This window comes from Castor canadensis, chromosome 11, assembly GCF_047511655.1.
Source record: "Castor canadensis chromosome 11, mCasCan1.hap1v2, whole genome shotgun sequence".
Taxonomy (NCBI): domain Eukaryota; kingdom Metazoa; phylum Chordata; class Mammalia; order Rodentia; family Castoridae; genus Castor; species Castor canadensis.
Window position 1 is genome coordinate 121,532,910 of NC_133396.1, and position 15,730 is coordinate 121,548,639.

Genomic DNA, 15,730 nt, shown 5'->3' on the forward strand with positions numbered 1-15,730 from the left:
TTCTGTTCTTGAATATATGAATAATAATATCCCTTGGTTAAGATAACTAGCTGTATTATATTTACTGATCCTAGGATAACTGAGGAACATAGCTACTTCATATATAAAATAAATTGTTCTTTCCCTACAAATGATTTTTGTCTTAATTTTATTAGTCATTTAACTTTACAAATGTGATTCTTAAAGTATGTTTTAAAAAAGAAAGCCATATATATGAGATTAAATTTGTTGAATAAAATTTGGATTATTAAAAATTAAGAGTGACTTTATTGCTGCATTAGGGTAATTTCTTGATAAAAATTTAATCCAGCCACCTTTACTTCTTTGATTTTTGTATGACTATGTGTCTTAGTAAATTAACATTGAGTCAAGAAGTAAGTCTTGGCTAAGTTCTGGTTGAGAGGATAAAACATGTTGGATCAACTCTTAAAGATTGTACTTTGAAAATATTTAGAAATGAATATTGGTAACCATTTATCATACATAATGTTAGAAATCTAAAATGTTGTAGATAATAAAAGCATAATGTAATGCTTTCTATACTTGATATGAAAAAGTCTATAATTTGGGGGTAAATAGAATACAAAGGGGAAAAAAGGGATAGGAAAGCTGGGGGTGGAGCTGCCATTACAAAGTGCCACAAACTAGTTGGCTTAAAATAACAGAAATTTGAGTGGAGGTGTGGCTCAAGTGGTAGAGAGCCTGCCTGGCAAGCATGAGGTCCTGAGTTCAATCCCCCATGCCACAAACAAACAAAAACCCCCAGAAATTTATCTTCACAGTTCTCGAGGCTAGAAGTCTGAAATCAAGTCGTTAGCAGGGCTAGGGAAGGGTCCTTCCTTACATGGCATTCTACCTGTGTGTGTCTGTGTCCAAATGTCACATTGGATTTAGATTTAGGACATGCCCTACTCCAGAATGACCTCGTCTTAACATGACTGGTAACTTTTGGGTAGATGTGGATTTGGGGGATATACTTACTATTTGAGCCAGTAAAGAGGGATCCTGTTGGATGTGGTGGTACACACCTGTAATCCCAGCACTTGGGAGGCTGAAGCAGGAGGATCATGAGTTTGAGGCCAGCTTGTGCTGGGAAATCCTGTCTTAGAAAATACTGTCTTAGAAAACAAAGGATCCAAGTTAATTTATATTTTGATATTTAAAATAATCATACTTATTAGATTATCTACATTATATAAAACAGACAGATAAGGTACATTTTATGTAAAAAATTATTTTATTTGTAGTTAAATCACATATATACTTCTCCACTGCATGAGCCTGAGACTATTCTATTTTCCATTCATGTAACAGAGATTCCATTGTAGGAATGTTTGGTTATGAAACATCTATTTATGAATTATGTACATTTATATATTTATGTAGATGTGGAACCAACAAGAAAACTTTCCACATCTTAGTCCAATATTTATAGAACCAAGATAAGCTTTTTCTTTTTTTAAACTGCTACTAACTTTAAAATAATATCTGAAATGTTCTTCTTTATATCTACAACTAACAGTGCCCGATGCTGATTTGCTGAATGAAAGAATATGGTGTGTGTGTGTGTATCTGTCTGTCTGTCTGTCTCCATTGAAGGGCTATCAACAGGACCATGATTTGGGCACTTTTAACTTAGTAAATTTATTCTCCTTCCTTAAAAAAACACAGCTAATGGCATCCTTCACACTGTTACACTTTGCTTTCTTTCTTAGAGTCCATTACTCCATATTAGTACACAAATGCTGTGGTCGCATAGTAGCCCATCACATCGCTGTCCATGCCATGGATATTATTCATTTAGCTAGTCTCCCTTTTAAAATATTTTAATTGTGTAAAAATACACATAACTTGAAAGTTACCATCTTAACTCTTTCAATACACTTTGGTAATATTAAGTATATTTACATGGTTGTGCAACCAGTTTCCAAAAGTTTTCATCTTTTGAAACTGAAACTCCACACAGTTGGCTCTCCATATTTGTGGGTTTCACAACTATGGATTCAACTATGGATTGAAAATATTTGGAAACATTAACATCTGAACTGAAAATATATAAACTTTTTTCTTGTCGTTATTTCCTGAACAATGCAGTTTAGCAACAATTTACATTGTATTAGGTATCATGAGTAACATAGAGATGACTTAAAGTATATTAGAGGATGAACACAGATACATGTGAATACTATGTCACTTTTTACAAGGGACTTGTGTATTGACAGATTTGATATCCTCAGGGGCTACTGGAACCAGTTTACTGCAGATAAAGAAGGGTGACTATATTCATGAAACAATTGTTCTCTTTCCCTTCCCTCATCTCCTGGCATTTCTATTTCTATGAGTTTGAGCTGGTCTCCCTTTTAGCTGTTTTCCTAAAGATGAAAAGGCTCTTGCAAACAATGCTATAGTAAATAACCTTGCATACATATCATTTTGCACATAAATGAGTATATATATATATACACACACACACACAGGATGAGTTCCTAGAAGTAGGATTGCTAGGTAAAAAGGTTTGTGCACTTCTTAATTGTCAAATATATTGACCAAATTGATTTCCACAAAACGTATACCAATTTCTGGGGGTGTGGCTCAAGTGGTAGAGTGCCTGCCTTGCAAGCTCAAGGCCCTGAGTTCAAACCCTAGTACAGAAAAAAAAAGTACCAATTTCAACTTCCTCCAGCAATGTATCAGTTGTTTGAATAGATTTCAGTAAAGTGAGTGTGTCAGCTGAACCGAGTTGGGAGCTTAGCGAAGGAAGGGCCCCAGAGAGGAATTGTTGCTGCTGAAGTTTGCAAGAGGCTGGGCTTTCCCAGGTCCTGCCTCAGTTTCTAAGAAGCATGGGCCATCATTCCTTAACATAGTTTCCATATGCATTCATTTAAAAATAAAAAAAAAATGCTTTTACATAGACATTGTGAACTATTTGGATATGAGTAATAATGTCTGATAGAATGATTGCAATACTTCATTTTACATGTAGGTACCACAACTTTGATGTATTTTTAGCACTGCTGAAAATTTCCTCAGTACGGAATTTTAGGATCTTTAATATGAAGGGATAGATGACTCGCTTAAATGGGTTTCAACAGAAAGAAGAAATTGGCGGAACACTCTTCTCAAATGAACTCTTACAAAGAGCTCCCTGTATTATGAGGAGCTCCAGTATACTGGGGTGACAGTGAGGGGTGAGTGGGCAGGAGGGAGGCTGGGAAATATGCAGCTGGTTGGTTCCAGGCCTCCCGTCTTTGTCATCCAGAACTGTCACATACCACAGTTAGGTGAGGGTAGGGTAAAGGTGAATACTAACGTGTAGTTGCTCTCTGATAACTCACTTCAGGCACTGGAAGAATCCTAGAAGCTCTCGTAAAATTCAAACATTTTGAAAACTAATGCTCAATTTCATGTTTTCTGTGAAGTAAATTTGCTCTATAAAATGAGCCAATACTACTCTTCCTTAGAATGTAGTAGGTTTTGGTATAATATTTTTCATTTAGAAATTTTAAACAAACTTAACTTTTCTTACTTGTTTTCTTATTTTAAAGTGAAAATATGTGTTTTTATAATGTTCAAATTTTTTTTATACTGTAGAAATTAGAGGGTATAGGAACCACCTCCTAATGATTATCAGTATTAATAGTTTGGAATTTATTCCCTTAGGCTTTTTTCTGTCCTTGAATAATGCATAAATTTTATTTCTCCTTTAAAAAGATGGGATATGCTGTGTAATGCTGTTTTATGACTTGCCTCAAAGATACAGTGAAGAGAAAAATTCAACCCCAAGTGTTGGGGGTGTAGTTCAGTGACAGAGTGTTTGCCTAGCATGTGAGAAGTCCTGGATTATAAAAAACTCAAGTTCTCCTACTATACTCTCCTAATACTGATTACTTGACTCCAGGTGGGTGGGGTCTTTTCCCTTCAAACACCAAGCAAGCAGTCAGTTCTACAATGGACACCAGCTGGGCCTCTTCAGATCCAGGTCACTTCTGACACCATGCATCTGGAGATAGCATCAGATCCACAGGTTGATGGATCAGTTCCTCATACTGTCCCCGCTCCCAGTGGTACAGCCAATTACAAGCCCCAGGTTGTTTTACCTGTACTTCTGACCAGCCAGTTATAAATCAGGGTTCCCTTCTAGGGTTTAATTAATTTGCTCAAGTGGGTCACAGAACTCAGGGAAACACACTTACCACTTTATTGTAGAGGATATTGCAAATGATACAGATGAAGAGATACAGAAGGTGGTGTATGAGGGCCTCTGTGCCTTCTCTAGAGTGCCACCTTCCAGGGACTTTACATGTTCAGCTCTTTGAACCCTGTCAGAGATTTGGGGATTTTATGGAGACTTCATTGCACATCAAATGCTAATAAATGGGTTGGGAAACCCAGCAAGGCCTGTCTGTTCAGCATTCCTTCCTGTCAGGATCCCTTCTGAAATGGGCGTCTTTTCTATCAGACAAGGAAGGTTAGAGAAGATTAGAGTCTGAGTGACCAATGACTGGCCACATGGGAGAGAAATTCTACTTTCTATTCCTGGATTGGGGAGTAGTTATGAGCTAGGGACCTTAGACAATAACTAACATATATATGTATGTATGTAGGTAATACAGTTTGGGCAGTTAGTATATAGTGATACTCTGTATTCTTTCAATGGATTTATACTCTTCCTTTATATCATAATTTTCTTGTTCATTCCTCTGCTGGTAAACATTTAAGTTGTAACAAACATTCTTTATACCTATATTTTTCCTATTTGGCAATTCTATTTGGATTCTGTAGGATAAATTCTAGGACCTAGAACTTCCACATCAAAAGTATGACTATTTAATATTTTAATGGATACTTTGGGGCTCTGTAAAAAATTATATCAACATTCTGATTTTTATAGTGATAAACTTCTAAACTTTCAGCAGTTTTAACTAGGAGACATGTCATCATTAATGTATACATTTTTTCTGTAATAGAAGGTTTCTAGTCATATAAAAATCTTTAAATGACACTTTGAAACTTTTTTTCTTACAGTGATGGAGTGGGGAGAAGATATTAAAGCAATTTCAAAAGATGAAGCAGTGATGTTGGTGAACCACCAGGCAACAGGAGATGTGTGCACACTGATGATGTGCCTTCAGGACAAGGGACTGGTAAGCCATCCTGAAGGTAGTATCTTTCTGTCGTGTGACACAGAGACTTGCACTTAATATGTATACTTCTCTCATAACTTCAGAGAATATTGGAAAGAAAAATATATAATTAGAAGTCATTCCAAGGGCGAGACTTACGGACTTAAAAAGATAAATAACTGGGATAGTGTAAATTACATCTCAATAAAACTTTCAAGATAGTAACTAGGATGAAAGCAAAGTTAATATAGTTTAAGAACTGTCTTGAAGGGAAATAATATCACTTTGAGGAATACATACACAGAAAGAAGTATTGCCTAATACTTCCTTTACAGGAAAATAAAAGTAATCAGTGAATTAGTTGATCTTAGCAAGAAGAAAATTAGGTCAAAGTTACTTTGAATTTCATTTACAGTCACTGATATTAGACTTGTTTTTATCTAGTTCTACTAAGACTATGTTGAACTGTTAATTTTAAGTTGCTTATATTGATAATTAAAATATAAGCTTTATATATTTAATATATAAAGTTAGGTGGATTTTAAAAAATAAGTTGGTCTTTGTAATTAAAAGAATTATTACTTGAGAAGTTAAAGAAGTTCAGTTCACAGAAAACAAAATGAATGAATAATGTTTAAAATTAATGGAGTTGGTATTTGGCCTAACAGTGAATAAGCCAAACAATAGTGCTTAATATTCGTGGCCAGTGGCTTTAAGAAGTATAGATACTATCCTTCTCTCAAGGAGCCAGCAATCCAGTAACAGGTGGAGGGACAGTATCACGAGCAATATTTATTTGCAAAATAAAAGGACTTTAGTTGAAGGTGAGCTCATCAACTGGTGGGTATAGAAAACTTTGTGGAGGGTTCAGGACAAAACTTGGCCTTGAAGGATGAGCAGAATTTAGTTAGAAACAGTGGTAAAGCAAGGGCTGTCCTCTTTAGTGAAATAATTTTGGGCAAAAATAAATCTAAGCTGATTATTAGGTCTAGAGATTTTGATTCACCAGAGCAGGGTAAGGTCAGAAAACAAGGTGAGATTAAAAGAAAAACATGTTTGATTATTGCAGGATCTGTTTTTCTTGTTTATCTTAAAAAAAAAAAAACGTATAATCTTGCTAGGATGATAAATTCAATCCTGTCTTATGTTCAGAATCTTGGATTGTTAAAAGAATGTTACTGTGTAGATAAGATGTGTGTACCTATGATAATACTTATTGCTTGTCTCTTAAATTTGTGATGTTAAAATTTTATAAGAACTACTTTGGCTTTTTATAAAAGAGAACACTCAATTAACTAATCTTTTTATTCTCACTGATGTAATAACTGCACTTATAGTAATTATTCTGAGAGCATACTGTGTCCTTAATTTTTTTTTTCAATCTCAAAGAATAATTAAAATGATCAGTGTAAATATGCCTAACTGTATTCAAACTCCAGTTTGGCAAAGATGGTAGCAGTATTAACCAGAACGTTAGGTAATTGAAATTCATTAGTCAGGTTGACAAAAGGAAGGTTGATTGGTTGGTTTGCTTATGTAAAAATATCTGAGTTAATTTGTCTAGGTTCATTTTCCTGTCCTAAGTAATTTTGTTTTTATTTTCAAGTTAGTTAATATGGAACATTTTTAGTAATGTTCTGGTATTACCAAATAATTTAAAATCTAGAAGAGCTTTTTAAAATTTTACCTTACAAGAGAAAAATTGAGAAGTGTATGGGCAGAAGCATTATAATCTCTACCTCCTGCTTGATAAGCCTGGAGTAATATTAGGTTATATTTACAAATACAAATGTCTGTTTGATTTATTGATTATTCTATGGGTTCATTCATAAGAGGGCTATTGCTAAATGGTAGACCATTTTAAAAATTACTGGCACTGCTGGTATTTTGGTAGGACATCACTGTTGTTTAAGAACTATCCTGGTGTTGGTTGCACTCTCTAATCATTATGATAACAAAAATTGTCCTTTTAAATTTCCATACTCATCAATGGAGAATTGTTGACCTTATGAAAACTTCAAAAGGACATACAGTGGAGTCATTTATTTAAGTCACTCTAGATGATGTTTTGACATACAGAAAATCTGTGCTTCCAGATAAAGAGCAATCGATGTAGACCTATCAGACATTGACCAGGTTGATTCAAGTGACTGATGATTGATTAATTCAGCTGATGATTCACTAAATCACTTGATTCAGTGTTTACTGATCCTCTGATCCTTTTTTTTTCCCCCTTGAAGAATAGGAAACATAGAAATAATTGTAATTTCTAACTGCGTTAGTATTTGTGCTAGTGTCTGTAAAGTGAGGCATCTTGTCCTTTTATGGAAACTTATGATGAAAGTAGGAATTTTTATTTTGGCCAAAAGAAACTTCTTACTCATTTAATAAACATTTATTAACTTATAACATTTCCCCTGAAATAAGTGAGGTCAGAATTACCCATATGAATCTCAGAATATAAACCATCTGAGATTGTTACTTATTTTAGGTGACCCTTATACTGCAGAGGTAAGTCTGCCATAAATGAAGGATTAAACATAAAAGCTAATTACTACAGTGCTGGTGTTTTAAACCCAGAGACCAATAAATTGCAGCTATACTTCATACTTTGTATAAAGTTAAAATGTTTTATAGTTTGAATCTACATTTTGTCTGTTCCTTGAGTCACTTTTCAACAAATTCCATTAGTTCAAATCTTGATTTAATTAAAGAATTCATCATTGAAAGTAAAACAAGAATGAGAAATGAGATGCTAATGATTGTATTACTTGTATTAATGTGGTGACTCGGTTTTTCACTGGTCACGTGTCTTTCTTTTAAAACTTTTTTTAACTTTTTTTTTTTTTAATGGGACTGGGGTTTGAACTCAGGGCCTCATGCTTGCTAGACAGGCACTCTACCACTTGAGCACCTTTGCCAGCACTTTTTTTATGTTAGGTATTTTCAAAATAGGGTCTTGTGAACTATTTGCCCAGGCTGGCTTTGACTGGAGATCCTCCTGATGTTTGCCTCCTGAATAGCTGGGATTACAGGTGTGCACCACCATGCCCAGCTTCATTTTTGTAAACCATTAAAGTGATTTAATACAGTAAATCTGATGGAATAGGGGTTATTCCACTGAAAAATTAAGGCAGGTGTTGTAACATGTTATCATTGAGCTTTTGTAATGCTTTTGTAAAAGCAGCACATGGGTGTCAGTTGTTCAGTTTTTCCCTGATATGTGAGTTCACATAATTTGGTGCTTGGAGATGGTGTTTACATTTGTTATTCCTATGGGAAGCTAAAGTAGAGCTCATTGCATTTTGCACTGCAGTTTTAACTTTCACTTTATTTAAGGCTTTTAACAAGAAATGCTTATTTCCTCAGGAAAGAACAATTAACCAGTTCATTAATTAGATTCTGTTTATACTTACTTTTAATTTTTGAATTTGCTTAAAAGGAAATATTCTGCTATCAATATGGGAATTACCTCTTGTCAGCAATGGATAATATTTTTTGTGTTTAAGGACTTAGGCATTATAAATATTTTTATGCTGGCAAAAAATATGACCTTGCACAAACTAATAAATATTCTTCATAACATAATAGATTGTGTGAATCACTTTATTAGATTATTTTGTAAATATTCTCTTATTTTGAACAATAACTTTTTATATTTCAACCATTAAGGCACACGCACATTTTATAAATTTTTGTGTACATCCCTCATTTGTTAATGCTAACCATTTTATTGCATTGATTCAATATAATTCTACAAGTTACAAGACTTTCCAGAAACCTTGTTTAGGTGGTAGAAATTTGAAATCATTAATTCCAAATTTAAGAAGTTAATTGATCTTCATTTGTTGTGTAGTGATGTGTGTTACCTATGACTCAGCCTTCTAACACTGCAATCAAGACCTGTAATTTTTTATGTAAACTCTACCAGTAACTGTGCTATATTTGTAGAAAGAGCATTTGATTTTTAATATTTAGTTATTAATTAAGAAATATATTTGGATGATTATTTAAAACTTGGAGACTTGGCTGAACTACAATCTGATTTCTTCAATAACATTTCATTATTTCTGGCTTTTAAATATTTTAGGTTGTTGCTCAAATGATGTGGCTGATGGATCATATTTTTAAGTACACAAACTTTGGAATTGTTTCTCTAATTCATGGAGACTTCTTTATAAGACAGGTAAGTGATAAACATTTTTTTTTTCCAGTAATAGCCCAGTCAAACTGATTCTTGATTACAAAAAGAGGCATAGCAAAACAGTACAGCCAGTTCTAGTGTCTTGGGAAGCTCTTCATCTGAGTCTTTGTTCTCTGAACATTTATTTAAATCTGAATTTAAGTAAGCATAAGTAATAAGATGCCTATCATGGACTTTCCAAGCACCTATGACATTCCCTGCTCTTCAGCTTTTAGCTATGTGAATTGGGCAAATTACTTAAATGGTCAACGTTTCCTCATTTTTCACATGAAAATAATAGAGAGTAATCTCCTTCAACACTTTTGTGGGGATTGATTGAAGCAATGCATGTAAAGCACTCAGAATAGTTCCTGCTACCTTCATCCTCATTTTTGTCATGATTACCATGTCATTAGCTATATTATCACTATTATTTTCATTTACAAGGTCCTGTTATGTGATACACTCACATTTTATAAAGCTTTAGTGCTTACTAAAGTTTTCTCCCAAAGGAGAACATGATATTTGGCACAAGGAGTTAAATATAGATTTGATAGATGAGAATGAATTGAGAAGAGTCCCAACCATGAGGAAAAGTATACTGTAGGAAAAAGGATCATACGTGACCTCTTATCCAGTCAGCACTGCCTTGTAGTATTTCCCTCATGTGCTGCTAGGATCACATACTTTTATTTTCTCCAAAATGGAAACCAAAATATGATATGTAAAAGTTTCCATGTATGTAATGCCACACTTATTTGATGTTTATATATTTAGCAACTTTAACCTGAATTGTACAGTATACCTCAGTACTTCATGAGTAATTGGTGAATCAAATGAAGCCTCTTCTAAGACCCATAAATATAGAAATAAGCCAGAAGTGAACAGAAAGCTAAGCTCTGAAAATGAGTGTCATAGGACATACCCTGTTTGCTCTACACAGTTTTATGTACAGAACATGCTTTTGTTTTTTACATGCTGTGCAAATACCTACTTTCTGCTCAGAACAACCAAAGGTGTTTCCAGAAAAGAGATAAATAGATGCATGGACTAGAATCTCAGGAAGAAGTGGAAGTGGGGATGGACCACAGGACAAAGAAAACAGTGACTAGACCAATATAACAAAGAGCCTACCCTAATATCTCAGAGAAGGTAGCAGAACCAGCAATTAGGAAGCTCAGCAGTCTAGGAGAGTCCAGTGGAAAAACTAGCCAAGGCATTGACATCATAAGGTCTGAGGGAATTAATTTCTGATTTATAGTGCAGCTTGACTGCTCATTCTAATAATGATCCTCAAGCATCTAGAAAAGGCTACATTATTGGTGTACTTTGAGAGGTAGAAATGAAAAAATTATATACTTCAGAATATTTCCTTGTAATTACAATGTAAAGTTTTAAATAAACAAAGAGTAGTATTCTTCAGTGCATACAAGAGATTTGCAAATTCATATTTCATTTTTCACCTGATAATAAAAATTTAAACCAGGCATGGTAGTGTAAGCCTATAATCCCAGCTACTCAGGAGGTAAAGGCAAGAGGATCAAGAATTCAAGACCATCCCAGACAAAGTTAATGAGATTGTAGCTCAAAGACAAAAAAACAGAAAAACAGGACTGGGAATGTAGGTTACTGGCAGTGCTTAACTCACATGGGTAAGGCCCTGGGTTCTAAACCCAGTACTGAAAAAAAATTATCTTGGGACCTTGCTACTAAGTCATTTTTGACAAGATCTTCCAAGAATAGTAAAAATATTTTACATGTAGTCCTGAGAAATTAAAAATTACCTTAATCAATTCAATTCAGTAAACCAGCCAATAAAGTATCTTCCTGGGCTGGTGGAGTGGCTCAAGTGGTAGAATGCCTGCCTTGCAAGTGTGAGGCCCTAAGTTCAAACCCCAGTATACCAAAAAAAAGGAAAAAAAAAAAAATCTTCTTTCTTTTGCATTTGAATACATTTAATCTAAAGACTGAAAGCATACGAATTATTTTGAGGAGTTTTTACAATTTTGTTGACTGGAAATGATTAGCAAATTGATCATTCTGAAAGGAAGAGCATTTAAGATATTTAGTTGTAGGTTCCTGTTTTCAATCTTTAAGTCAACCTGTTTCCACTCTTTCCTTCACAAGGAAGATCCAGTCCATTAGAATGTCTTGTTAACTTTGCTTTCAAAGTTTTTCCTGAATGCTGGGCTGGAGATGTGCCTGTTTAGCAGGTTCAAGGTCCCGAGTTCAAACCCTAGTGCTGCAAAAACATAACAAAGTTTTTCCTAAATGTACCCATTCCTCATGAATATACTGTAGTTGAATCTTGTCAGATTCCTTGTGTGGGCTACTGTGCTCTCCAAACTTATCTCCTATGGTCTTTTTGTCACAGGAGCTAGCAGATTTTGGCTTATTTATAACATAAATATGATTGTCACACTTCCCCATTAACAACTGTCCAGTGCATTCTCATCAAAGCTTAACCTTCACAAGGCCCTTTTATTTGGTCCCGTCTTCCTCTGCAGTTTCATCTCTTCCCACTGATTGCCTTCTTCATCACCTCAGCCACGTTGGCTGTGAACATGCCTACTTCTGGGTCCTCGTCCTTTTTGTTCTTGTCACTTGGTGTGTTCTGCCTCTTGTCTTCATGTGGCTTATTCCCTCATCTATCAGCTTTTCCTCAAATTTCACCTCCTTGTAGCAGTTGCTCTTGCCCCTCTTGACCCTTTCTATTTTTTCACTCTTTCATTTCTAAAACATACTGCCAACTGAGTTTTTACTCCATATTCACTACCTTCCCAAACTAGAGTATCTGCTCCCTGAGAGCCTCCTGTTTACTCCTCTGTCTTTAGAGTTTCAGACTCTTCTTGACAGGTAATAGGCACTTAGTAAACAGCCACTGAATTGGTGAATGAACTTTTGAGGCAGTCAGAGCAAATTGCTTTTCCTTCAGAAAGAAAGGTTTGTTTATATGAATGCCAGTAACTTGGATTGTAATTTAGAAGCGGTTATTTCTATTTAATCTTACGGTGTTTCAATTTCAGATGTACCTGTCTTTATTCTATGTGTGTACCTTCTAGGGAAGATCTTTTCGTGACCAGCAGCTGTTGCTTCTCAAGAAGCATCTGGAGCATAACTACAGAAGCAGAGATCGAAAATGGATTGTTTTGTTTCCCGAAGGCGGCTTCCTCAGGAAGAGGCGAGAAACAAGTCAGGCATTTGCAAAGAAAAATAATTTGCCATTTCTTACACATGTCACTTTGCCAAGGTTTGGGGCAACACAAATTATTCTGAATGCACTTGTACCACGACAGGAAAATGGAAGTCCAGCAGGAGGAGATGCTAAAGAATTAGGTATGATGGTTTTTAGAATTTCTTGTTTTCTGGAGTTCCAGAAGATAAAATTATTCTTTTAAAAATCATTTTTGTCAAGTGGAACTAATACTCAGGGAGAAGATGAAAATAGAATTTTTGATGTTTCTGTTTACAAAAGTAGTCCATGCTTACAATAATTTATTCAAATAATGCAGAAGTGTATAACGTCTAAGCCCACCTATCCTTTACTCAGGTCGATTTCCACTGCTACAGTAAACATCCCCAGAAATACCTATGTATTTATGAAACTTCTTCTGCAGTATAGATTCTTAGAAGCAGAACTGCTAGGTTTAAAGATACAGCTACAGAAATGACTTGTTTGAAAAAACTAATCATAGCTTTCCAAACATGAATAGTGATGATATGTTATTTTTCAAATTTTTCTTAAAAAGCTTTCTGGATTTTGTTTTTAATGGAGAAAAAGTTTAATGTAGTTTTAATAGTATTTACTAAGACTCTTGTGCAACCACTCTGGAAAAAAATTTGGAGACTTCTTAAAAAATCTAAACATAGATCTGCCATATGATCCAGCAATCCCACTCCTGGGGATATACCCAAAGGAATGTGACTCAGCTAACTCCAGAGGCACCTGCACACCCATGTTTATTGCAGCGCTATTCACAATAGCCAAGTTATGGAAACAGCCAAGATGCCCCACTACTGACAAATGGATAAAGAAAATGTGATTATACACAATGGAATTTTACTCAGCCATGAAGAAGAATGAAATCTTATCATTCACAAGTAAATGGATGGAACTGGAGAACATTCTGAGCAAGATTAGCCAGGCTCAGAAGACCAAAAATCATATGTTCTCTCTCATATGTGGACTTTAGATCTAGGGCAAATACAGCAATGTGATTGGACTTGGGTCACATGATAAGGGGAGAGCACATACGGGAGGTATGAGGATAAGTAGGAAACCCAAAACATGAAAGTATTTGATGTCCCCACTGCAGAGGAACTAATACAGAAACCTTAAAGCGACAGAGGTCAATATGAGAAGGGGATCAGGAACTAGTGAAAAGGTCAGTTAGAGATGTATCAACTTGGGATGTAACACATTTGTACATGGAAGCAATGCTAGGAATCTCTCTGTATAGCTATCCTTATCTCAACTAGCAAAAACACTTTTTCTTCCTTATTATTGCTTGTGTCTTCTCTTCAACAAAATTAGAGATAAAGACAGAACAGGTTCTGCCTGCAAGCTGGGGAACAGGGGTGAAGGGGAAAGGGAGGGGGCGGGGAGTAGTAGGGAGAAATGACCCAAATAATGTATGCACATGTGAATAAACGAATAAAAAGAAAAAGACTCTTAAAGTGTTTATAAATGACTTAAGTGTTCTCCACTGCAAATAATAATTACTAAAAGAAAATAATCTGAAATACAGGCATTAAGGTTTATCACAGCATTATTTATAGTAGAACAAGAGTTGGAAATAACCGGAAGGGAGAATGGATAATATCTATACTATGGAATACAACATGGCCATTACAAATGATGTGTATGGAGAATTTTTATTGGTTTGGCACAGTCTTATGCCATAATGTTAGTAGGGTGAGGAAACATGCAACTCTTGTGAAAACAGTTTGAGTTCACTGTCAATAATAAGGAAGGAGGAAATGAGTAAAAGGAAAGATACCAAATGTTAACAGTGATTATTTCTTTGAGTTGTTACACTGTGGATGATTTACCCATTTCTTAATACTCTGCTGAATTTTCCAATTTTTAAGTATGTATATAATAAGTATGTATTCTTTTTATGACTAGAAAAAAACAGTCAGCACTCTAAGGCAAACATGTCTTGGAGATAACCTGTTAAACTGTAAAGTTTTGCTGAAGGTATTTGCACCATCAGCATTACAACTCTTTTGAGAAAATTTAAAGCCACTGAAAGTGTGAAGATGATGCTAAAGAGCTGGAAGAAATTTACCATGGCAGTTTCCTTGGTAGCATTTTGCCCTTTCTTTCCCCCCGGTCCTGGGGATTATATTCAGGGCCTCACACTTGCTAGGCAGATGCCCTACCACTTGAACCACTCCACGAATCCTTTTTGTGTTGGTCATTTTTGAGCTAGGGTCTTGCTTTATGCGCATACCAGCCTGAGCCATGGTCCTATTTGTGCTTTCCTACATAGCCAGATATGACAGGGACACATGCCCAGCCATTGGTTGAGATGGGATCTTGCAAACTTTGCCTAGGCTAACTTCAAACTACTGTCCTCCTGATCTCTTCCTCCCAAGTAGCTAGGATTACAGGCTCGAGCCACTATACCAGACCAATGTTCTTAAAAAACTACAAATTGATGTCATTGACTCTGAGAAATATGTTTTTAAGTGGCAAGAAATAATAGATGTAGAAGTAATGCCCACGAGATTGCACTGAGTTTTTCCTTTCTTTTTTTTTTCCAAAGAGCTGTTGGCAGTCAGCTATCTTAATCTTTTATCATCTATTAAAAAGATAAATTGAAAGAGTCTTTTAATAGAAAAGGAAAGTCAGAATAGCTTCACTGCTGGAAAGACACTGGGCCAATGTCAGCCAAGCCAGAGCTGAAGGCAAAGGTCTTCCAGTCAGGATTAGTCCCACTAAGAAATACTGCTGTTTAAGTAGTCCATCAGTCGGTATTTTGTGGTACTCAAGATTTCGAAGGGGCAGTTCTCATATCCATTGCCTAGTAATGAAGAAAGACTGGGGCAAGGGGAGTTGGAGAGAAACAACTTCTGTTTATAACAAAGCAAAGTAGGTTATCATTTATCCTACCCTAGTTAAAATTTTTATTCTAGCTGTTTAGATCATTGGTATACCTGAAAATTAGTTTTATTTGTCTTACACTATTTTCTTCTGTATATTTTGGTATTTTGCTTTTATTTTCCATAGTGTTCACATTCACTAGTGTTTTATCCCCTGTAAACACAGACTGTGCCTTTGCATTTGTTTTAACCTATGATCCATGCACGTATATCCAGATTAAGTTCTTTCTGATGAACATTAAAAGGATTAGTATCTTTTGTGTGTTTACTATATGATTAAATATATTAAGCTGAACTCTAGTGAGTTTTTCCCCCT

The 15,730-nt window shown here is 35.2% G+C and overlaps 1 protein-coding gene across 5 annotated transcripts in view; it reads left to right on the top strand.

The window, feature by feature from the left end:
- Lpgat1 (lysophosphatidylglycerol acyltransferase 1) overlaps positions 1–15,730 on the top strand; it is a 113,062-nt gene that overhangs the window by 67,885 nt on the left and 29,447 nt on the right. For all 5 annotated transcript variants that reach the window (XM_074048378.1, XM_074048380.1, XM_074048377.1 and 2 more), the window contains exons 3-5: positions 5,026–5,144; positions 9,214–9,309; positions 12,369–12,642. In XM_074048378.1, the coding sequence (XP_073904479.1) occupies positions 5,026–5,144; positions 9,214–9,309; positions 12,369–12,642 (489 nt within the window). The remainder of the gene's footprint in view (positions 1–5,025; positions 5,145–9,213; positions 9,310–12,368; positions 12,643–15,730) is intronic.